This window comes from Tachypleus tridentatus, chromosome 6, assembly GCF_004210375.1.
Source record: "Tachypleus tridentatus isolate NWPU-2018 chromosome 6, ASM421037v1, whole genome shotgun sequence".
Lineage (NCBI taxonomy): Eukaryota > Metazoa > Arthropoda > Merostomata > Xiphosura > Limulidae > Tachypleus > Tachypleus tridentatus.
In genome coordinates this window covers 127390137-127416881 of record NC_134830.1, presented here as the reverse complement: position 1 = coordinate 127416881, position 26745 = coordinate 127390137, and the positions used below count along the sequence as shown (strand labels likewise).

The 26745-nt window shown below is 32.3% G+C and overlaps 1 protein-coding gene across 1 annotated transcript in view; it reads left to right on the top strand.

Moving 5' to 3' along the window:
- Positions 1-24176, top strand: part of LOC143253616 (attractin-like protein 1) — a 107700-nt gene extending 83524 nt beyond the window's left edge. Inside the window, 8 exon segments of the mRNA XM_076507743.1 lie at positions 107-266; positions 664-719; positions 1083-1247; positions 1615-1819; positions 5939-6017; positions 13741-13845; positions 17997-18258; positions 22793-24176. Coding sequence (XP_076363858.1) covers positions 107-266; positions 664-719; positions 1083-1247; positions 1615-1819; positions 5939-6017; positions 13741-13845; positions 17997-18251 — 1025 coding nt within the window. The 3' untranslated portion in view covers positions 18252-18258; positions 22793-24176.
- Positions 24177-26745: the final 2569 nt, after the last annotated feature.

Here is a 26745-nt window from a genome sequence, read left to right as displayed (position 1 = left end):
ATACAGATTTTAGTTTGTTGTTTTTTACTGCATTTGAAAAAGCCTTATGAATACTTTGGTATACTGTTTACATTGTGTTAAAATCTGTTTCCTTTTTTCTTTCCAGGAAAACACTGTGAGCGTTGTATTGATGGTTATTATGGAAATCCAGTGAATGGAGGAAATTGTACACAGTGTTTTTGTAATGGTCATGGGGAAATGTGCCATCACAGAACGGGAAATTGTTACTGTACTACAAAAGGAATAATTGGTCATAACTGTAGCAGGTATTCATTTTTTGGCTTTACAGGTTTGTGTAGGTTCTTTAACCCTATTAAGATACATGAAATTAACTTTTGTTGAATCAAGTAGGGAAGAGAAACTTAAAAGTCAGCCTATAAGACTTTTTTACCATAAAAAAACTGTTTAATGGTAAAATTAACTTCTTTTTACTGCTCATAAACTAAGTTTGGTACCTACAACTACCTTTATGTATACCAGTCATTTACTGTTTTACAGTAAATGAGAAATTAAGAGTTTTGTTGTGTAATACAAGTTTTCAACAGTGATTATATGTGATCAAAGCTATAAATTGAAGTGTGGTAAGAAATGTTCAACTATATTTATAAAAAAAATTTGTAAGGATTCTTGACAGTGTGATGTTTGTATTTTTTTTTATTTTAGTTGTGATGAAATTAAGCATTATCTTGGGAATCCAGAGGATGGGGGAACTTGTTTCTGTGAGTTTTGTTTTTGCTGTTTCAATAATTTTAAGAAACTTGAATTCACTTTATTCTAATTATAAGAATAGTAATTAGATGTTGTGCTTGTAGTGTGCTAAAGGTGTTTTCAATGTTTATATATGTAGCATTGTTGTAGATTTACTACTAAGGTTTTCTGTCTCAGGTGTGTAACATGTGTAAGATATTTCAGTCAGACAACTTAATATACCATTGTACATCGTGCTCACACTTACCAGAGCATTGAATCTTTATAATGTGTGGGCAAAAGGCTTGGAAATTTTGTTTGATTTGAAAGATTAAACTGATTTGTTTATATTATATCCATAGTTATGCTTATAAATGTATCTTTGACCATTACAGATAATCTTGATATTGGGTTCAAGTACACATTTGACATGACCAAGAGTGAAGATAAGTTCTATAATCGGATAAATTTACTGAATGTTCCTAAAGAAACTGATATTGATGTTGAATTTTCAATCACCTGCTCAGGCCCTGCACTTGTTAACGTTTCTGTTGCTTCAGGTACTTAAATATTTTTACTAAGTAGATTATGTTTTTTTAACATTATTGTAATATTTCATATAAACATAAAACTGTTAAAGTTGGTATGTAGATATAGGTAGTTGAGATCTAATTACAATATTTTTAGGTAAATTGTTTTTTACTTCAAAGTACATTTTACTGATATATATCTTGTGTGTGTGTTGGAATAAGAATGTATATTTTTTTTGTAGAGTTTATCTTTTTTTTTTCCTAGCTACATGAAAGACAAAATGTACCTTACTGAGTGTCTTATGTTTAACATTCTGTTTTAATTTGTTTAACATACAGTGTTTTTATGAATATAACTATGGTGAATGATTTACTAATTGTAGATCATTTTTTACAGCTTTGCTGCCTGAGCAGCCTCTGTTAGTATTTCATGAATGTAATAAAACCAAGCTTCACTTTGCTCATAAACAGCATTATTTTGGTGCAAAAAACACAACATTTTTTGTGTATGTCTTCAACTTCAAGACTCCAATCATCATAGAAATATCCTTTTCCCAGCACAAATCTCTTGATCTCCTCCAGTTCTTCATCACATTTTCTAGGTATGTTCTTGTACCTCTAAAGATTATGTTAACACTTCCACTATGATCATCTTTTTCTTGCTTGTGTCAAGAGGTTTTAGTTAGTTACATTCAAAATTTCATTAAAGTATGTTATTATTGTGGTATATGAATAAACTTGGCATTAAAACATAGCTAATTTTAAAATATCCACATTTTAATATTATATTAGTTTTAAGTTCTTAAATAAGGCAATATTAAAAATATTCTAAGTTTCTGCTAATATGAGAATTGTGACATTTGTTGTCTAGGTATATCCCCTCTTCTGTTAGTTATTTACCACCTCTCTGGCAAGTACAAAATTTGATGTAAACTAATTATTATTATGTTTTCATTACTAAGGTGAAGTATATGTTTTATAGCCATCAATCTTATTTGGTCACAAAGCCATAACCCAGAAAATCAAAATCCTCTTGCTACATCCACCTCTCACATTCTCTCTTTTAGAAATTGCTGATAGTTCCTTTTCACATTTAATACTGTATTATTTATAACCAGCAGATAGCTAAAGTTTTAATATGTCAAATGATGTATTACATTACATTGCTTTTTACCCAGAGAACTGTCTTTCTTGCTTCTAGTTCAAATTTTATTCCCACAAGGAACGTATAAATTAGCTTAGCTGAAATTTTTAACATCAGTATTACAAAACACTCACCAAGATACATAATGATAAAAAAGCTGAATATATGTTTATGTTTATATGTATTTCTTTTCTGATCTAGGCACAGGACAGGTAAAACATTCGGCACCTGTCCTGTGAAAGTGGGTTTTCTCAGGGCACTCCCATTTCCCCCGACATCCAAATCTCAGGCGTTGGATCTTTAAATCCCAGCCAAGGCAGTATTCTTGCCTGGCCCCTAATTGTGCTGTTTGAGTGATGTCTCATCAGTTTTTTGGATTACAGGCTCCAGCCAGGTCTGTTTCTGTTGTGCTGCCCTTGTCTCACCCTCCTTTTTTATCTGTCATTTTCATAACGCCCTATCCCACTTCATCACCTTAAACAAGTTAAATAAAATTACAAGAAAACCTCTCTGTAAAAGTAAATAATCTTTCATGAGCAGAGACAAAAAGGAACCACAACGTTCCTGACCACCCCTGCTGGGGAGAGAATTCCTCAGACTTCTCTCTTTCTAAACTAAACCCTTGCCAACTTCATTTGCATTTAACATCAGTTGTCTCATAGTTAGAAAGCCAGAATAACTGTTATAGTTAAGGAAGAGTGTCTGCTTTATGTATATTTTTTTTTTGTTACTTGATACATTACTTAATTAAGGAAAAAACTGTTAGTGCAGTAGGACCATTAGTATTAAAAAATAAAGTTTTATAAACAGTTGATAGCCAAAAGAAAAAACAAAGACAACAGCCCAGGTAATTACTTTATTTCTTGTTTTTCCTGTACATTCTTTATTTATTAGTATAAATGTAACTAGTGTGAAAAATTATAATTTTTTAGGTTACATTAGGTAAAATAAATAATATTAAAAAGAATAAAAATGTTGCACACAATACATTCATGCGTAGTCTGTATTATGTAGTTCATTTAGGTAATGTGAGCTACATGTTTGCCAAGTGACTTAAAACTTGTATGGCAGGAACATTAGACAGGATTCAAAGGTCAATAAAACAAAATTTAAGTACAAACAGATGTATATTGTTACAAGTTTGAAGTTATTTAGGATAAACAAATGCTGTTTCATGTTAAAATTTGAAGTCATTCTAGAAAGAAACAAAAAGGGTAGTTTAGATTTTTTTTGTCATTACGAGGTTAGTTAAATTAACTAACCTTTTATGGAGTTAGAGAAAATAACAGATAAAATCTAAAGTTTTACTGAACAAAAACGTTTAAAATGTATTTAGGTTTTGTAGATTATGCAAATGAAATTTTAGAATTTTGAGATGAATAATAGTATATTTAATCTTCATCTGAAAATAATTTTGTACTTGGGAAAGTCAACATTTTAACTCCATATATTTATGGAGAGATTTTTGTGAAAATACCAGTAATATGTAAAAATTAGATTTCAAACTATTTAAAGAAACAGTGGAAGGTAAATGACAGGTGAAACATCAACATTTTATTAATCTTCACATTTAGTACAACAGAAACTCAGTGTAAGTACTTGAGTTCAGCAAATAGTTAATATTTTGTGGGTCCTCCTTTTGCTTTAATAACTGCAGACAGTCTTTCAGGCATTATTGCAACATATTTAAAGTGTTCTTTGGTATTTTACTCCAAGTATCTTTAATACACTCCCATAAAGTTTCTTTGTAGTAACTTTTGATTTGTTAGGTTTTTAATTTATCAAATCCCATATTTATTCAGTTGGGTTGTGATGGGGGCTCTGTGGGAGCCATTGCATCACTTGAATGCTCTATCAACTACTTTCTTAGCTAAGTAATTTCTGCATAGGTTGGCTGAGTGTTTGGGGTCATTATCTTCATGATAGTAGAATTCTTTCTCAATAATACGGAAACCACTGGGTATGCCATGATGATATCTGATGGTACTTGTGCTGGTCCATTATTTTGTCTACTTTGGAAATATTTCTACTACTCAAGTATGAAGTTGAATATCAAGTTCCACAAGTTTTTTTATAGTTATCTGAAGGAACAATAAAAACGTAGGATAAATAGCATGTGTCTTTTACCTTACCTTTGGTACTTCTGGTCATCAGATTGACTGTAATTTAATCTACCAAGAGAAATGAATTATATATTGTAATGTTTTTGTTTTATTGCATTATATTTTATTTTCTTGTTGAACAGTTTTCAATAATAACTTAGGGTAAATATAGTACTTTTTTATTCAGATCTCATGATGTTTGGATTGAACATAACCTGATGTTCCAAGAGAAAAAAATATAAGTTCAGAAAATAATTTCTTGCTGACTACAAGATATATTGGTGACCAATAATATGGATAAAATTTCTTGTATAGAAGCAAACAGTTAAAAGTCCAATTTATAAAACTTCACTCAAACCAGACATTTCAAAGTTTTTTTTAATGAGCTCTCATATAAAAAATGAATAATTTGCTGTCAGAAGTAGTATATCTAATCACATCTTCTCCATATGCACCTTTTGCTCTGGGTTAATTTTCTTTTTTAGTTGATATCAGCTAGATGTAATTTCTAAAATTTATAGTGGTGCTAAATACTTGTTTAAGGTGTAATTTGTTTAAATTACTTTGAAATATTGGTACAATGGCAACAACAATGAAGGTATTAAAAAAAACAAAAATAAGTACAATAATTTGTGCTCTATGAATCTGATTTTTAAATGATTTAAATAAAATTTAAAATAATTAGCATTCACTTATTTATTCTGATTCATACCATACTAGTATATAGACTATGCTAAGTCAGTTGTATCCTAACTAACTGGTGAGTCTTGGCAAGAGGTCTTGTTAACACTAGACATAGGAGATGTTGTGTAGATAACAGATTCTTTTTTTGTTTTCTCTCATGGCCTCTTTGAAATAGAGGAGCTAATCAAACTGAATGAAAATATTTTATAAATCTATAATAAGATCAACTGACCAGACAACCAGTTTTGTTTTTTATGCCAAATGTATTCTGACCAGTTTTAAAATAAGTATTTAGTTGCTAACTCGTAGTTTATAAGTCTTTCATATAATTTGATGAAATAACTGTAAAATCTGAGATGTGCATATACAATTTTAATAAATTCTTTTTGTAATCATAAGTGGTTGATTCAAGTTAATGTATTCATGTGATATTCCAGCAGTAAAGCAAAAAGGGATGAATATATTAAGTCCAATATTTAATTATTAATCTGCCAGTATTCTAAAGTTTTTACTGATGCATCTTGCAAACATAGTACGTCACATTTGTTAAAAATGACAAGTTTAGGTTTTAGTAAATAACCTATTTAAAGTGTTACCAATTTTTCATTATTGTGCAATAATTATTATACTATGTAAACCTGATATATAAGTTCAGTTATTCCTGTTTAATTTTTTTCATAGTAAAGAGATATTTAAGGTACTGACATTTGCAATAATGTAAGCAAGAAGAATAATAAAAAGAACCAGTGTTATTGTAAAGGTAAAGTTCGGCTCTCATCTGATATTTTCAGCTGTTTCCTTACACTTCTTGTCATTGCTGCTGTACTCTGGAAGGTCAAGCAAAAGTATGACTTGTACAGAAGAAGACAGGTGAGGTTTAATGTGCTAAGAAAAATTCCTAATGTTTATTTCTAATGAATAAAATAAAATTTTATATTGCTTTAATGTATTCTGTTCTTCAGTTGGTTCTTTTAGGTTGTTTGGTGAAAATAATAGAAAGTTCAGTTCATATGACAGTAATGAATTAATTAATTTCCTTAGTAACTATGTTACAGCTTTATTCACTTGATGTAATTTTGTAAATAAACTTTTCAAGGTAAACACTGCAACTACATGTAGGCCTCACTTTAGATACAATACTTCAGTATCAATTGTGAGATGTATGCCAAACTTAATTAATTTTGGTAGATAAGTAAATGTATAACTCACCAAGTAACTGAAACCCCTTGATGTGGATTCCTCTACGTGGTGAAGGGACCTCCCATGGAAGGTTCTGTTCTTCCAGTTTACCTTCTTTGGGATCTAAGCATCCTCTCATGTGTTTGCCGCTCATGGTGACTCGTGAAGGGGAGATGAGAATCCTGGTGGTTGAGGGGTCCAACCCTAACACACCACTTTGGCCTTGAATTCCTGTAAATGGGAGGCCTTGGGGTGGCCCCCTAGGGTCAATCAGCTGGTCCACTTGGGCTAGGTTCAACCAGGTACCAGTGTTGGATGTTCTCAATAGGTGTTGTGGACATTGAATCTGATGCTGGTGTTTGGATATAGTGCTCACAAAACCCTGGTGTTGCTGCAGTGTCCTTGTTTGGCATTGTAGTGCATCCTCTTTTAGGGCTCCTTGGTGGGTAGGGGTCAGTGGGTGCCGAAATATTCCTTCTTTTTTTTTATTATGGATCCTCCAAATAAAAAATTAAATAAAATAGTGATAAACAGTCCAAAGATAAACAACCACGTCTTGAAGATTCTGAGCAGTAATTTTGAACATCTGTAACACCTGTACCTCATTTTCTTATGCTACATTCTCTTTCAGGCAAACCTTTAGGACAGATGTCTCCCTTTTTCATTCAGAAGGGATTAGAGGGACTTGCTGGCTCTCCAGAGTCAGTAAAGAAGCTTTGCCCTGGTGACATTGGTGGAGACATCCACATCTCAACACAATGAACTCCTCTTGCATTCAAAGGCAATTGGGGATATACCTATTGAGGTTATGCCTGATGCTACTTTGAATTCATCATAAGGATTTATTGTTGAGAAGGATTTGAAGAACATTCCTGAGTCAGAGATTCTTGCTGGTTTCTCCACCTAAGGAATTTCTGCAGCAAAGCATATCTCCACTAACAAAGATTGAATTATGAGGCTGACCAGTGTCCTCATTCTGACATTTACATCACCATGTCAACCTGCCATCATCAAGGCAGGTTATCTTAATTGCAAAGTATGGCCATCCATTCCAAACCCTCTCAGATGTTTTCAGTGTCAGTGGTTCTGTCACTCAAACACATCATGTCATGGTTCCTTGACGTGCTCGTGCTCGGTGGGTAAGACATCAAAGGTAGAAGGACTCTTAGATTGAGTGCACAACCAGCATATCTTCTACCACCAGTTCCAAAGTCAAATGGGATAAGATTTGAAAGGTCAGTGGGCAATATAATTCTGTTCCCCTCTCGATATTGCTCTCTGATTGCCAAGAAGTAGCTGATACCGAGAGTATTGGCAATGCTGGGTATCTAGCACTTCTGCATTTTCCTCCACCTTCTTAGTCATTAAGACTCAGGCAGAGCGATCACCTCTTTCCTTTCGAGCTGACTGTCTCTTTGACTGTAATCATCCCTTTACATGGATGGATCTCAAACTGGCTCTTCATTGGTTTGCAGTACATTGGTTGGAACTGATGATGTACACGATGAAATGCTGCACCATCTATCTTCTGCTTCTCTCACTGTTCTTTTGATTGTTTTTAACTGGAACTGGCAGGTGAATATTTTTCCTGATGCCTGGTGCCAGGTTATTGTCCTACCTTTCTCTAAACCTGGAAAGAATCCCAAGATTCCTTCAAACTACCATCCAATTACTTTGACGAGCTGTCTCTGTAAGACCTTAGAGAGGATGGTTAATGCTCATCTTGTTTGGTTCCTCAAATCAAACAACCTCCTCTCGCCCACCCAGTGTGGGTTCCAACAACAGCACTCCACCAAGGACCACCTGATTCGACTTGAAACATCAAAGAGAAGTCTTTTTCAAATGACATTTTGTGTCAATATTCTTTGACATTGAGAAGGTTTATGATCCAACATGGAGGTTTGGCATTTTGCAAGACCTCCATATATATGGGTTACTTAGCCATTTGCCCATTTTTATTAAAAATATTTTAATGGACAGGCAATTCTAAGTTTGTGTGGTTTCGACACTTTCCCGTTCTTTTCTACAGGAACTTGGAGTTTCTCAGGGCTGCATTTTGAGTGTCACAATTTTCAGTTTAAAGATTAATGCCATCACTCTTACTGTTGTAAATGGGCTCTGTGTCGATGATTTTCACTTCTCATGTCAATTGTCGAACATGAGGTATATTGAACAGCAGCTACAGACTGCCCTCAATCATTTGCTGAAGTGGACCATGGCAAACAGCTTTAACTTCTCTCTCTCTAAAATCTTTTGCATGCACTTTTGCTGCCAACGGGGTATTCACCCTGATCCTGATCTCCATATCTGTGAAATTGTACTGCCTGTGGTCCCTCAGACAAAGTTCTTGGGGCTTATCTTTGACCGTAAGCTGACCTTTATGCCACACTTGAAGCAGCTACTGGTCAAATGCACAAGAGCACTGAACATTGTTCGCTTCCACAACTTGGAGAGTGGATCAGTGTTCTCTGCTAAAGATATATCATGCTCTTATTCGATCAAAACTGTACTATGGATCAATTGTCTGTGGCACTGCCAGGACTTTGGCCTTAAAGATGCTGGACTCTGTTCTTCATCAAATACTTTGATTCTGCAGTGGGGCTTTCAGCACTTCTGTAACTCTCTTTACTATATGCTTTGAAACTTTGTTCCTTACCAAAGCATCCCACCTGGGGTTGTCTTCTCCTTCCTTGGTTGGCCATACTTTTTCAGAACAGACGATCTGCCATTGCTCCTTTTGGCCTTCCTATCCAAGTGCAGTTGTATGAATAGAGTCTGTCCTTGGATAACATTGCTGTATTGACTTGTCAGCTCATCTCACTAGAGCTTATTACAGTCCCAAAATGTGACTTATCTTTAAGTCATCTGAGGAAAGCAGACACTCCTGATTGGGAATAATGTTTGTTATTTGCTGAACATCTTTCAAACCATCCTTCCATTCCTACTTATACAGATGGTTTGAAATCAGGTGACTGTGTGGGCTGTACCATGGTTTGTTGTGGTTTGGTTGTTGCGCACAGAATCCCCTCTACAGCTTCTGTGTTCACCGCTGAACTGTATGCCATTTCTCTTGCCCTGGATCACATAGAGGCTAAGCAGTACTCAAATTGCACTCTTTATACTGGCTCACTTATTTCTCTACTGGCCCTGGAATCGCTTCATGTTAGTTCACACCCTGTTCTCACCAATATTAAAAACCAACTGGCCCATTTCTCTCTAATTTCTACTTCTATCCAGTTTTTCTGGATACCAGGCCACGTTGGTATTCACGAGAATGACCTCACAAACATTGCAGCTAAATCTATCTGCTCTGGCACTATCACTGCTGTGCCTGTTCCATACACAGACTATGGTCCTGTATTCAAGGCTTGGCTCCGTGCAACCTGGCAGTCGACTTGGAGTGAGCAACGTGAAAACAAGCTTTTCCAATAAAACCCTATATTGGACTTTGGCCATCTTGCTTGTGTAATGATCAGAAAGAGGAAGTTGTTCTAACTAGACTACACATTGGTCACAGGTTTTTAACTCATCGTTTTGTTTTATCTGGAACTGATGCACCAGTGTGTAGTTTGTGTAACACTCAGGTCACAATAAACCACATTTTACATTCTTGTCATCATTACAATTCACAATGACGGCACCATTTTAAGCGTGTACTGTCCCATGGTTTGTCCATAACATTAGACAGTGTTATTGGTGATGGTGACATTGTCCACTTTGGTAATGTTTTTAGTTTTTTATAAGCCATTCATCTTTTTAATGCTATTTAAATTTTTTAATTTATACATTACACCTTTTTAAATGGGATTCACTTTTAATAATCAAAGTACATCTAGTTCAATTTGAAATTAGAAAATGGCCATAACATCATATAACTTAAAACCAGGACTGGAAAGGCCAACTTAAGGTAACCAACGCTGCTGTTTGATCTACCTGTTTGTCATCCTGGTGAGTTATAATTAAAATGTTGCTACAAATCTTTTTAAACTTTTATTACTTTACTTTCTGAAAATGGCCATAACATCAAATAACTCAAACAGGACTGGAAAGCTAAACTTCAGGTGATTGACGGTGGTTTTTTGAACTTACCTGTTAGTCTTCCTGGCAAGTTATGGTAATTAGTTATGCTACAGAAAGTCCTTTACAACTTGTATTACTATAGTTTTTCTCTTACTGTTGTAGACTAGATATAAAAATTTGATTTAATGCTATTTATGTTTTAAACTTTGTTTTGTTTTACCTTAATTTCCTTTTATGAATTTTACTAATTTTACTTTAATTTGAACTATTCACTGGATGTTTGGCACAGATAGCCTAATTGTTTTGTGCCATAAAACACCAAACTAACCATCCAAGTAACTGAAAAGCACAAACCCTTACTACAAACTGTAAACTGAATAACTTCCTACAAACTCTACTGATCAACACACTCTGATTACTTGTATTTATAATGTTCTATTGATTTCTTCAAATTTCACAAAATTTTTGTCATGAACTTTGTTTTAATGAACTATTTAAATCTAGCATCATCATTGTAATTAACAGAGTTCTATAGCAAACAAATAAATCATAACATTGAAAGTATAGTTATTACTTGAAACTGTCCATACTTGGTGGAACTCTATAATTCATAATTGAATTAAAAAAATCAAAACAGTTGTACATTTCACAAAAACTTAACTTATTCGTGACTATGGTTTCTTCAATAAAAGTATAACTGATTTCTATGCAGGTGGAACATTTAAATATTACAAAAAATTACAAGTGAGGAGAGGAATTAAAAATATAAATTAGACCTAGCATTTTAATTTTGTTATTACTTTATGTGTAACAGATATCAAAAACAAAATTCTAAATCTGAACTTTTCAATTACAATTTTATTTTCTGGTGATATATAAGAGGAAATATTAATAGAATCTTTTTTAATTTAACGCTATAATTTGCCCTTCTAAAAAAGATGAGAAAGAGTTAGACAATATTTTTGTAATTTATTTGTACATTAAAATTATTCTGATTATCAATTGCATGGTTGGTTATGAGATCCCTCATAATGTGAGTCGTACACAAAAATTTAAACAAAAATATCATCAGTATTGCATTTAATATTACTAATTATTGTTCGAGTTTCCTATGTTTTACATAAAACAAAGTAATGCCACATAGTGTTATGATTTATTTAAAAATGAAATAATCCATTAAGATATGTCTATCACACCAGTAGTGAATGGTGTGTAACCAAGTTAGTAATTTGGAGATTAATAGAGAACTAATATGCAGTATTTTTTGCCACTCTGAGTCCAAACATTTGATACTTAGAAATGTTTCAGATTTTATCTTAGATAATTTATTTAACATTAAATTTCAGTTAATCATAGCCTAACATGTGATATTTTATCAATATTAAAGACTTCACATTTGTTGATGATTAAAATATAAATTTAATACTTGCATCATTATCCAAGTAATCACTTTTTTACTAAGCATACTATTATGAACTACATTTTCAATATTATAATCTAATTGTTTGCTCAAGAGAGCTTCTTATCATGAAGATGTTACAAACCTTTGCTTGATATTTTGAGCTTCTGGTACATTGTTTATAAGTATTAGTAAAGTTAAAGGAAATTCAGTGAATTATTTACTATAATAGATCAATTTAGTATAAGAAAAGTTACTTAGTAATTTTGTATATTCAGTTCCACAAGTAAGTTAATTTTTGTAAGTTAGTCATAGTGTCATTGGTATGGAATTTTTGCTGAAATGGTATCTAAACTTTAGCTTAAAATTTGTTTCAATGTGAATGTAGGCTGTAGAAGCATTATAGAAACTTGGAAGAAATGAACTCCATTATTGTTATGTGGACTTGGCAATATAGTTATTAAGTAATCTAAAAAACCTACTCAGTGATAGAACATGTTGCAACAATAAGTATTTAATGACCAATACTGTTAAAATAGTCAAAAATAAAAAATAAATGGCAGTGTTAAAATAAAAGAACATTATGCATTCATCCAGTAATTTAAGCAGCACTTGATTAACATATTGATAAAAATACTAAGTTTCACAGCAGTAGTTGTATCTGCAGGATTTTTGTTGTACTGAACAAAATAGATTTTTATATTATAAAATAAATTAAGGGGCCTACACATCAAGTAAACATGCTTCTTTCAACCAATTGTTTTTAGTGCACAAATATGAGTTTTTTCTATAGAGCAAGAAGGTAGAACTTCTCTGCTCATTAACCCTAAACTTACTTCAAAACCATCTACCCACATGATTATTTGCAAATATAAGAGTGTTATTTCTGTATGATAATTTTTTTTGGAGTGAAAAACGTTGGTGCCCTGGAAGGTACAACATTATAAACATACTTTAAAAATATTGCAGAATGCAAACAGATCTATTTTGTAATTATGAATAAGCATTTTTAAGTGAAAATAAAGTTTATAATATATCAACCACACTATATCTGCTATATTTGGTGTTGGCTGATATGATACAGGTGTTATTTATAATAATAAACTGCTTGACAACAACTGTTACTATATGGGCTGTACTGAGTTGATCAATTGTAATTTTTCACCAACTTGAGTTGCAAAAGATCATAATTAGGATAAGGATTTGTTAACACTGTGTACTGATAATTTACAGATATAATCCATATTCAGTATTCAAATGCCCTATATCAAATCAGTCACCAAATAAAATCATTTATCTTGGAAAAAATTATGGGGGAACAAAATGAGTATGGTAAACCAAAATAGAGTTACAGCCTGTATTTAACAACTATATATAAATAAAGCCAACTCTTTATAGATTGTTTTAATGAGTTTCCAATGTGGTCTTGCCTCTTCTCACACAAAGCTGTCTTAATTTTTTTTTTCTGTCATCTAAGCACTGTTAAAATATTTTGTGCTCAGTGCACTTGTCTATATACCCCATCTTTTTTGTACTATTTTTGAATATAGACATATCATGTGACTACCTACACTCCACATGTATCAGAGCAGCTATCTCCCTGTGCTGCTGTTGTTCAATCTTCATGATTGACACAGCTTGTGTAGATGTGTGTATTCCTGACTGTTGCTACTGTCTGTGATTGTGCTTATTTGCTCTCTCAAATTCGTTTTCAACACATTTCCTTTGCAATGCTACCATTTAATTATTTTAACGTGTTTTTTTCCATTTGTTTCTTGTTACTGAATTATATGAGAACTTTAGGAATTTGAAATTCATTGTATTGACTACATATTGAAAGTTATCCTTTTTATTGTGGTATAACTAGAAATAAAGTTTTCTCTGACAGTAAATTTTACATTTGTTAAACCTGCTACTTCTTCATATTATTACATTTTTTAAAGTTACATCCTTAGTGTTAAAAGTACATAACATATTAAATGATTTTATATCTAGCAACTGTTTGTTGAGATGGAACAGATGGCTAGCAGACCCTTTGCAGGAGTTCTTCTATCAGTAGATAACTTTGACATGTCTGAAATTAGTGAAAATGCTGATTCTGTAAGTATATAAATCATATTTATGTGGAATAAAGTTTGTGTTTTTATAGTTACATTAGAAATTTTCAAAACCGTGCATATGTAGCATTTTGAAAATAGAGGAGTTATTTGAATATTAAAGAAAGATTTAATATCTGTATTGAGAATTGTGAGTAGTATGGAGGACTTGTTGAGTATTTTTGATTAATTTATAAAATACTCCACAATTTATAAAATAATCCTGTGTTGTAATTCCCAACAGTGGCCTGACAATAATTTATCATGAAAGTTAACAATATCCAACAATTTTAAATTCCATTTGACCCTTCTGTGCAAGATTTTTAGTGTTCATATATATTCACAATGAACAGATATATTTCTAGACCAGAAATGGTAATTTATACATAATATATTTAAGATCCATAGAACATTAATTTTAAAGTTTAAAGAAAAATGCTTTTGCATGTTGATGTACAATACAGAAAGTGTCTAATGATTATATTTTATTTTTATTATTAAAGTTGATATCAAGATATCAAAGCAAGTAGTTTACTGTGTTACAGCTTCTTTAGATGGATTCCTGTATGTGGTGAGGGGACCTCCCAGAGCATGTTCTGTACTTTCAGACCCTGATGTCCTCATTGAGAATTTACTGTCTCCTTTTTTAATCCTGGAGGATTTTAATGGACATAATCCCCTCTGGGGTGGTGCAGATTTTGATAAGAGGGGTCATTCCATAGAGCATGTGCTGTTGGATCGCAACGTTTCTCTTCAGTACTGGTTATTATACTTATTTTCATGTACTTAGTCAGTCTTTTATTGCTATGAACCTCTCTATCTGCTCCTCTTCACTTTTCTTTTACTTTTTTTGGAGGCTCGGTAGTAACCCATCGTGCAGTGATCACTTTGAGAGAGACTGGCCATGGTCGATGCCACCCAACCTGTATGCCTTGATGGACGGTGGACCAGACCAACTGGCCCCTCTTTCAATGTGCTCTTGGAACTTGATCTTGCCATTGTCTGTAAGCTGTTAAGGTATGACTGTATGGCAGCAATGACTGACTGTATTGTCCAGGCAGCTGCTCAGTGTATTCCTAAAACCTCAACACATTTTCAACAGTATCCTCATCTGTGCTGGAATTCTGCCTGCCAAATGGCAGGGAAAGCTCAAAAGCTGGCCTAGGATATCTTTCATAGGTATCCCACACTTTTAAACCGCATTGCTTTTCAGCTTGTGCAAGTGCTCAGCAGGTCAGACGTCAAAGCCATAAGGAATCTTTGATTAAATACACATCTATCATGTTTTTTACCACCAGTTCCAAAAGGTCAGTGGACAGTATACTTCTGTCTCCCTTTTGATCTTACTTTCTGATGGCCAGGAAGTTGCTGATAATCTGGGTGAGAGCTTTTCTTATGCAGCTAGCACTTCTGTTTCTTCTCCCACCTTCTTGGCCAACAAGTCTTTGGCAGAGCAATTGCCTTATTCTTTCCAGTTTATCTATTTGACTATAATTTCCTCCTTTACACTGGTGGAACTCAAACTTGCTCTTCATCGGTCTGGCAGTACAGTAGTTGGACCCGATGATATTCATTAGAAGATGCTGTGCTATCTCTCTCCTGCCTCTCTTGCTATTCTTCTGGTTGTTTTTAACTGGATCTGGCAGGTGAATGTTTTTCCTGATGCTTGGCACCATGCTATTTGTCCTCCTTTTTCCTGAGCTTGGGAAGTATCCCAAGATTCCTTCAAATTACTATCTAATTGCTTTCACAGGCTGTCTCTTTGAAACTTTGGAGAGGATAGTCAATGCTCATTTTGTTTATTTCCTTGATTCAAAAGATCTCTTGCTCACACAATGTGAGCTCTGACAATAGTGTTCCATCATGGACCACCTTATTTGACTTAAAACGTCAATCAGGGAAGCCTTTCTCAAGTGACAACATCTTGTTTCTGTATTTTTTTACCTTAAGAAAGCTAATGATAATACATGGAGGTATGGCATCCTGTGAGACCTCCACACACATGGGTTGGATGGCCATTTGCCCATTTTTATTGAATATTTTTTAATGGACTGGTGATTTCCAGTCTGTGTGTGTTCGACACTTTGCAACAGGAATTTGGGGTCTGTCAGGCCTGTGACTTGGGTATTACATTTTTCATTATAAAGATTAATTCCATCAGTGAACATCACCTCCTTACAGTTGCAAATAGTCTATGTGTTGACGACTTCCACATCTTGTGTCAGTCGTTGAGGTTTATTGAATGGCAGCTACAAACTGTCCTCAATCATTTACTGAAGTGTACCACAGCAAATGGTTTTACCTTTTCTCACTCTAAAATTGTTTGCTTGCACTTCTACTAACAACAAGGTATTCACCCTGATTCCAAGCTCTGTCTCGTAGAACTTGTGCTTCCCATGGTCCCCTGAAGCAAAGTTTTTGGGGCTTTATCTTTCACTGTAAGCTGGCATTTATTCCACACATAAAGCAGCTACGTATTAAGTGTACAAGGGCACTAAGCATTTCTACCTCTTGGGGAGTGGATCGAAGTTCTATGCTAAAAATCTATCATGCTCTCATTCATTCGATACTGGATTATGGGTTTCTAGTCTGTGTCAGGACTTCAGCCTTGAAAATGTTGAACCCTGTTCATCATCTGGGGCCTCAGCTCTGCACAGAGGCCTTCTGCACTTGTTCAGTCCAGAAAAGTACACTGAGTCTCATGAGCATTTTCTACACCTCTGCCCTTTGTAACTGTCTTTACTGTATGCTTTAAAACTTTGGTCCTTACCACAACATCCACCCTGTGGTTGTGTTTTCCTTCTTCAATGGTTCGTGCTTTTTCAGAATAGACAGTCTACCATTGTTCCTTTTGGCCTTCCTATCCAGACACAACTGGATGAATTGGGTCTGTCCTTGGATAATATTGCTGTATCTACTGGTCAGCCCATCCCACCATGACTTGTTAACATTTCCAAATGTGACCTTTCTTTAAGTCATCTGAAGAAGGCAGACACTCCCAAGTGGGAGTACCATCTTCTATTTGCTGAACATCTTACAAACCATCCTTTCATTCTCATTTATACAGATGGATTGAAATCAAGTAGCTCTGTGAGATCTGCTATGGCATGTTGTGGTTCAGTGGTTGCACATAGAATCCCCTCCACAGTTTATTTGTTCATTGCTGAATTGTATGCCATTTTTCTTGCCCTTGATCACATAGAAGATAAACAGTACATGAATTGTTCTATTTATACCACCTTGAATAGGTTTCTACTGGTCCTGGAATTGCTTCACATTAGTTCTCAGACCTGTTGATATTCAAAACCAGCTGGCCCATTTCTCTCTATCATTTACTTCTGTCCAGTTTGTCTGTATACCAGGCCACATCAGTATTCATGGGAATGAGCTCACTAACATCACAGCTAATTCTGTCTGCTCTGTTGCTATCATGGTCGTGCCTATCCCATACATGGACTACAATCCTGTATTCAAGGGACGGCTCTGCACCATTTGGCAATCAGCTTGGAGTGAGAAACGTGATAACAAGCTTTTCCAGTTCAAATCTTTTATTGCTTGACCATCTTGCTTCTGTAAGGATCAGAAGGAGGAAGTTGTTCTAGCTAGGCTTTGCATTGGTCACAGTTTTTTACTCATTATTTTCTTTTTTCTGGAACTGATGCACCAAAGTGTGGTCTGTGTGACACTAGTCATAATAGCCCACATTTTACTGTCATGTCTTTGTTACAACCATGAGCATCGGCATAATTTTAGACATATTTTTACCATGGGTTTACCCTTGACGTTGGACAGTGTCATTGGCAATAATGACATTGTCCATCTCATTTGTGTTTTTTAATTTTTAAAGGCCATTGACATTTGTAACTCCAAGTTTTTAATTCCAAAATTGGACTTTGTTTAGTTTTAGCATGATTCCTTTTTACATATTTTAATAATTTTGCTTTTATTTTTTTACCTGTTGTTTGACACAGATATACTAGTTGCTTTGTGCCAATAAACTCCAACCAACCTTGGTTATGGTATTGTTCTAATACTGTGAAGCAGTGTTTAAAATTTAGCAGAGTTATATTAATTTTACCTTCTTGTAATCTCTTCTCATATTGTTACAAAGATGTTAAGGTGTTTTTTCCCTTTTTTTTTTTATTGGGTTTGCAGTCATATCCTGCCCCTGTGGCTTTAGAACCATGTTTGGGAGGGAAGGCAGCAGTACTCAGCCTGATTGTCAAGTTGCCAACTAATAACAAGAATTACACTCCCCAAGGCCAGTGTGGTATAGCCATAGCTAGTGCTCTAGTATCATTAGGAAACCTAAAAAAAACAACTACAGCAGTAACAACTACTCCTGTAATTAAAGAAGAAGGGAAAGTAGAACTTTGGAAAACTCACAATCAGAGTGGAACTTATATATGATTACCAGGTTTGTTGAGATTTTGAAATTTATATTTGACAAATACCTTCTTACTTGGAAGAAAATATTCAATGGCATTCAGTGATAAAGAAGAAAATAAAGAAGGTATTTTTTATTTTTAATTGTTGAAGCAAAATTGTGCTAATAGTCTTATTTCTTTGATAATTAGCAATCCTATCCATCTGTAATTTTTTTTATTGAAACATAGTTATTCTACTTTTGAGATACTTTGTATCTTCCACTTACAAGGATGTCTTGATTGTTTGAAGAACAATTTAATGTAATGAGTTTCAAATCTCTATGTTTTTCATACCTTATACAGTACACTAACTAACATCCTTTACAAATGTCTCTGGTATGTTGTATATTAGCCATATTTTTCTCTTGTGCATTTAGTTTGTATTCAATTTTCTGCTGTGTTCAGGTATTGAAATGAGTAGGTCAAGAGTAATTCTGTAAAATAGTGTATTCTTTGAGACTTGCACCATGAGAAACAAAATTATATTTATTTGGCAAGTTTTGGCAACATGCATATGTAGCTTTTTTGAGGCTGAGCTGAACAAAGATTTTAAATTGAACTGGTTGTTGGGATAAATATTTTATAAATGTGAAATGCACAGAACAGAAGTACATAGTATAATTATATTGTTGTATGTTTATTACCAACAACAGTAGATTAAAGAAAATACAACACTTTATAACCTAATTTGTCACGAGGAACCTGGAGATTAATGAGACAGTCTCAGATGTCTTTAGAACTGTTTAGACAATAACTTGAAATTCTTCAAAATGTAGTTAAGAATTCAAGCATATTTTAAGTACTTCAACACGGCTGATGATACACTTAAGTGTTCACCTCTTTTACTATTCACTCGTGAGTTATATGCAGAGATCTTTAAAGAATAAAAACAACAGTTTTGAAACCCTAAGGTTTGGCATAATTTTGTTCATAATAGTTGGAGTATAGCCATATAGCCACATTCAACAAATGAACTATAAGAATTCTGCAACCATCTCAAAAGCCAACCACAGTCTATCAAGTTTGCAAGAGAGAATGAATGTAATCATCGAATTCATTTTCTGAATGATATGTTGGTCATCAGAACTGACAATGCTCTTAAAACTGGGTGACAGAAAAGAAAATTTCTTCATGTCTTTTTCCTTAACCCATTTTCAGTGTTTGAACATGTTATTCAATTACAATGTAAGAAATACATTTTCTGTCAGATTGCAGAATAGACTGAAATATGCCAGACTGTTTATAGTTTTGAGTTCTGAAATTGAATTTACTTGAACTGGCATTAGCATAGTATCAAACTGCAGTATCCATTTATTCTTATTTATTATCTCTTGTTAATGAATTTGGATGTTTCAAGATGCTTCAGTAAAGTCTGCTACAGCTTTCAAATTAATGACAGTTAAGTGTCTCAAAAAACAAAACAAACAAAAAAACAGCCAGTGTCATAATTTTAAGCATGTTTATATTTCTAGTGATGTTGAATGGTAGTGCATCATTATGTTTTGTCCTAATATAGTAGTACATATTTAAATTGAAGGATCACGAGAAAAACCCTCCAAGTTTTCCTATGGTGAAATATTTTAGGAATTGGGTAACTTATCAACATTAGGTTGAACTTGCATTGTAACCAGAGGGTTTGACTAACCATTATAAAGGTCAGTCATTTGGTTGGTGTATAACGTTTTGCTTAGATTTGAAACATTCCTGCTATAATATGTGTTAGCTATCTTATCAAAATGGTAAATTTTGATAGAAATTGAACTAACTGAACAGAAAATAGTCATGCCAGCTAGATATTACACAAGTTTCCAACTTGATTCAACATGAACAAATTAGAATTTAGCTGTGTAATAGAACTTATAGTATGTGGTTCAGTTTTATGTTATGTTCTAATAACTGTTGTAAACTTGTTATAACCTTCACTTGTCAGGATGCATTTAAACTGTTTGAACTTGATTAATAATTTATATCAAACATTTGACCCTTTATTTTATAATGGGATTTTGATTGGATTACTATAATTTCATATCTACAGAACCACCATTTTTTTTGTTAAATATTTGTTATTTAAAATATCTGTTACAAAATCAACAGATTTTGGAAAGTTCATTTCTATGATATTTTCACAATAGTAATTTCTTATTAACTTTGCATTTCATCTTAAATGACATGTATATTCAAAATGATTTACTTTTATTATTTTATAGTTAATTGTGGTAACTTAAACTGGACATTTATATTCAAAATGATTTACTTTTATTATTTTATAGTTAATTGTGGAACAACTGGCAGTTCAAAATTTCTTTGAATGACATGTGACTTTAATTTTAACAACATTTTCACTATATTACTAGGATAAATATTGTCAAATGATAACTTTTTTTTTAAAGTAGGAGAACTATTTCACTGTTAAATAAAAGTTCTACTACTGTGCATTTATGAAAACTTTGGTTTTACAGGAAACTAATATATTTTTAATAAAGGGTACATTTTTTATTTAAAAAATTGGATGGTAGTTTGTGGTATGAAACCCATTGTTGATTTTTTTTTTTTAAACTATGATTTTGGATTTATGCAGTTTCTTTGAAACTAGTCTCTTGTAAAACCAAATCTCATCATTCATAATGTAATTAAGATAATGTCTGTACTGACTACTATCTTTTTCTTTGAATGAACTTACTCACAAAAAATTGTATTGAAAGATAAAAAGATCAGTTTATTTGTATGTTTACCTACATTTTCATTGTAAGTAAAGTCTTTAGATGTCTTTTGAACTTCTTGCAATAACTCACAACTAGAAAGTTAAGCAAACCTCAAATAGAACAGTAGCATTAGAAACAAAGGTACACTTTCACTTCTTTAAAAACTTTGTTTGAAACAAAAACTAAGGCTACTTTCATAAAAATTAATGATAATCCTTACAATATTGTTTCTGGTTTCTGTGAATTTTCTGTAGTATTAGCTCTACAGGATAAGCCATTTCTTTAAAACATAGGTAGTAGGAAGTATTGTTGGTATATGAAATTGATGATATACTGCTACTGAGATGATTACAAAAGTAGATAAACTGACAGTTACATACTAGACATAAATTTTGTTGTATAAAAGCCAGTGAATTTATCTAAACAGCCAACACATAACTTTAAAACTTCAGGTGGATATTGCTTTTTAACATACTCTTTCTCTGACTTAATCTTGATACAGCACAAAGACCAAAATGTTTTTTTCCCTTTGAAATACATTATCTAAAAGAGGTATCTGTGACATTAAGCCACTTCTTTTCCACATGAAGTTATCCATTGCTTTGTCAGCCTCATAATATTCTTTAGCACAACAAATATTTGTAGCCACATTTCAGTTGTCTTCTAGACTTTATCTCCATGGTATCTAATGGTTACTGCCAACATTTTGGCATTTTATTAGGTTGTACTCAAAACTGAAATCAAATGTTGCACACTTTAACTTATTTTTTAAGGTAAGTGATTAGAAAAACATAATTATTATGAAAGAAAAATAATAGAAATTACAGTAACATCAGAGAAGATTTATGTTTAAATTATGTCACGTTTATCTCTACTATAGTTTGTATTTTTGCACTTCTCTGTGAATACCATAAAAAAAAAAAGGAACTTCAAAGTTATTCAGAACCTCAAATATTAATTATATGCTGGATAGAAGTTAATTATAGCTACACCTAAATTTATAATGAAATGGAATGATCAAATGGAGCTACCTTATAAGTTTGTGATTTTAATCATTTATTTTTTAATTTAAGTAAGAATTCTGTGAAAGTTGTTTATATTATAATTTTGACTCTTATGCATTTAAAATGAACATTAATTCTTAGCACAGTATTTGACCGTTGAATGTAATAGGTAACAAAATGACTGGTTTTTTTTTGTACAGATTGTAATATATGAATGAACAAACTTGTCAATAAAGGTAGTTAGATTTTTTTATATTGAAATATTGAAGTGTATGTATAATTTCAAAAGTGCTGAAGTGCACTAGAAAACTGCTTCTTAAATCTTATTGCATATAACATTTTCTCTACAACACAAACACATGACATTTATAATGATTACTTGATTTTGAACTCATGTCCAAAAAACTCATGCATGAAAAAATCTGAGGACAAAAATTAACTTATAACAAAAAGTTGTCATTCCTCACTTGAAAGATCACACTCAAAAAATAGAGATGGCAGTTATTAGTGCGAAACAAGTCTATTTTAGATAATTAAATATAGATACAAATTTATATGCCTGCCCTAAAAACCTTTTTAACAGTTACATAGAACATAATGTTAAAGAAATATTAAGGTGTTGCATGATATTTTGCAAGTAAATTTTAATAAGTATCAAAACATTTATATCAAAGAAAAAGCTACTTAATAATGCTAAATCTAGATATTTACTCCAAAACACAAAATCTTGTATTTTACCAAACTTTTGATCAAAATAAACTACATATATAGATTAGAACTAAAACTTAAATGAGTAATTCACTCATTTACTCTTATAGTATGCAGGCCTGTTGACCCCTGGGTGAAAACTCTCACAGAATATCCATCGTTCTCTGTTCTGTGCAATCTCTGATTCTTCATTTTGATACCAACATCAAGGAAGTTCTTTGCAACACTATCCAGCCATCTTTTCTTGATCTTAATGAGTATTTAATAGAGATACTTTAATGTATACTGTTCTTCTAGAAGTATGCAAAGTCATGAAACATTTCAGATTGAAAGATTACTTAATCTATAGTTTCAGTGGGTTTTTCTTTTGTGTGAAGAAAAAACATCAAAGTAAAATTTTGTGCATTTAATGTAAAATATTATAGTTGCTACATTTTCACACATTATGCTTTCTTATTGTACTAGTCTATACTTTCCTTGTGCACCCAGAGAATATTCAGTTATGCATTAGGTAATCAAATTTAATCATCTCATTTGTTTTGCTTATGAGTTTATTATAAGAATTAATTAGTATTGTGAATTACACATACATTTAAAATTCGATGAGTAGTTGCCATTTGTGTTATCTGACACTCTTTCAGAGGGTGACATCTGTGTTGGCCTCAAACAGTGTATGAGACAGAAACTATATCATAATTTCATTGATATGATGAGTGTGAAGATGGCATTAAGTTTATGCTCACAAATTTTTAAATTTTACAAATCTAATTTGCCTAATATTGTGTTTACAATTACCACAATTATAGTCTCTCTTTATAAGTAAAACATTAGATACATTCTACAAAGGTGGACTGTGTTTCTATAGGGGGGTAGTGTTCGTATTAGTAAATGGTGTTACTAGGGAAATGTACTGAAAAGGTGCTTATTTAAATGCAAAATTTGTCTTTTAAAAATTGATTTGTTCGACTATAGTTTAAAGGATCTGTTTAAAGTTATGTTTCACTTTACTCCACTAATGTTTCAAGGATCTATGTAAATAGTTATGTTTTGCTATTACTGTTAACATATGTGATTACATCATCGGTATTGTAGTCCACATTTAACCCTTAAATGGAGCCCATCATCAGTTGATAATACTACCTTACACATTCATGCTATTTAAGGGTTAATTACACAGGTGTGCAAATTTAAATTTCATAAAAGTTGTTTTGAGATTTTCTACAGTTTAGTTATGCAGATTTTGAAAATTACATTCATTTTTTTCTATGCCAAGTGAGGATTTTTTTACAAATCAAAAGAAAAACTCGTTTAGATCAAACTAGTATTTTATTTACCACAATGAAAATTATTAAGTTTGTTATGTGTGGGTTCTAGAACAATCAATGAGACTCATGTAACAATTGATACAAAGAAAACAGTAACCAGTGATTGTCATTTTGTTATGCAAAACAAAATGTGACCCAGTTTTAATAAAAATGATTCACTTATTTAAAAGTGCATATTATGTTTTATGAAAAATCTGTATTTGATAGAGAAAATGGATATTATTTTTGGATTCAGCATAAAGAAATTTATGTAAAATGTGCAAACATTTTAAGACAATGAAGCTAACATATGGCTTGAATGTTACAAGTGTAAAACCATTATTTGAATGAACCAAATATTATATCCAGTAAATTGTTGAACATACTTATATAATTATCCATCACTTTACATATAAAACTCTTTACTAATTCATTAGTTCTATAGTTTTTGCTTCTATATATTTAACTTTTATAACATTTTTTTACACTTTATATGTAAAACAGTTATAGCTAATTATTTTGTTCTATAGTTTTCATTTCTGTAATTAATATATTGTATAATATCTATTCATCCTGAAAAGGATGCATATTCAATTAAAGTTGATTTGTTTCACTAAAAGTTTAAAGAATCTGTATAAATATTTACCTGTTATAATTCTCACCTGTCTGTAAATGTATTCACGAATATCTATGCATATAGTTCCAAACCAGCAAGAAATGAGTTTTAAACAAATATTCTGAAAATATGTACAGAAGGGTAAGAACAGTAATAGGTAAATATTTGCATAGATTAGATCAACTTACAAAGCTAAAAATGAGATTTCAGTAAATGTCTTTTCCAAAACCAATAGGTGTTATATAATATATTAATTGTAGAAATGAAAACTTTAGAGCAAGTGAATTAACAGTATGTGTCTAACATATAAAATTGTAGAAAATGTAAAATGTACATAAGTTAAATACAGAAACTAAAACTATAAACTAATAAAATAGTAAGGTGTTTTATACAAAAAATGATGGATAATTGTAAAAATATGTAAGTGAAAAAATCAAGTTCGAAACATGTAAGATGACAATGTGTCAGTCTTAGGCAAAAAAGTGAAGGGGTAAACACGATTATGTAATAGTTCTATGAAGTAACACTAGATGACGCAAGATATGGATTATGTCATATTTCTACAAAACTTGGACAAGGGTCATGTTGCTAGAACACCAAAACACTGCTTCCAGAAAGTGTGTTCTTAAACGTCGTGTAGCATCACAGTTTGAGCATAACCATAGCAGAGGGCACATTGCTATTTCCATGAAGTAACACCAGAGCATGTTGGTATTATAAGCACAGATATAGAACATGACATAAAAATTCATAATAACACCAGCCTCACAATTAATAATTTAATCCAATTTGCATAATATTATGTTGACAATTATCACTATAACTTTTCCTAAGTAAAACATTAAGTACATTTCACAAAGGCAAACTGTGTTAACAGGCAAACATATTGTAATATAGTTTTTATTTATATATTTAAGTTACATAACATATATTTTATGATTATCATACTGAAAAAGACACCTATTTAAATTTCATGTTTAGCTTTATAAGATGATTTGTTTTGATAAAGTTTAGAGGATCAACATAAATATTCATGTTTAACTATTAATATTCAGTGTATCTCAATATGTGATTAAACCACAACATTGTAGTTTAAAGTAAAACCATTATTTCAGGTTTACAAACGATGACCGAAGAAGGTCGAAACGTTTTTCGCTCCTCTACGTAAAATATTTTCTCAACCCAAACGAGCCGTTTTTACATATATATGTTACTGTCACTTTTTGTTCACCAGTGTACATGTTTGTTTGTCAGCTTTGTGTTCACAGTTGTGGGCAGGATGCCCTATATATGTATATTACTGGACATTGTGGTCACTAGTGATACCATGTACAAGGATTTTACTCAACGTTTTATTCACTATTGTGGTAATAATGCCATATATGTGTATTTTGACGTTTGCCCATTGTTTAGCTGCTTTTTTTTTTTCCTGGTTATTTGGTGGAGATAGTATAGTTGCTTCATGCCATAAAGCACCAAACAAACTAGCAATATGATCTACATGTATGTTACAAAATTTTTTGATCACCTCTGTATTAATAATACTATGTACATTTATGTTTATCAACTTTGTACTTACCAGGGTGGTACAGATACAGTATATATGTAGATTACTCAAGGTTACAGTCACTAGTATGGTAACAACATTTATAAGAATGTTACTTAAATTCTTGTTCACTAATGTGATAATGGTAATAGTACTATGTAGAGGAATCCAAATCAACATTTTAGTCACCTGTATGGTAAAAATACCATTTATATGTATTTTACATAGCTTGTTGGCCATATATGTGCTGATAATACAAGCTAAATATGTTTTCGAACTTTTGTTCATCAGTCAAGTACATGTATGTTACTCAAGTTTGTGTTACTAGTTTTATATAAATACCATGTACAAGGATATAACTCATTTGTTATTAGTTTGGTATTAATTCCATGTACATAGATAAAACTGTATAACTCAGCTTATTCGGTATTAAACACGTACATTTATCTTACTCACCTTTTTTCATCACCACTGTGGTAGTGGTACCATATAAATATATACTTTATTCAATTTTTACATCACCATTCTAATGATGATACCACGTATGTGCACGTTTTCTCAACTTTTTGTTCACCGCGTGGTGATGTTTCAAATTGC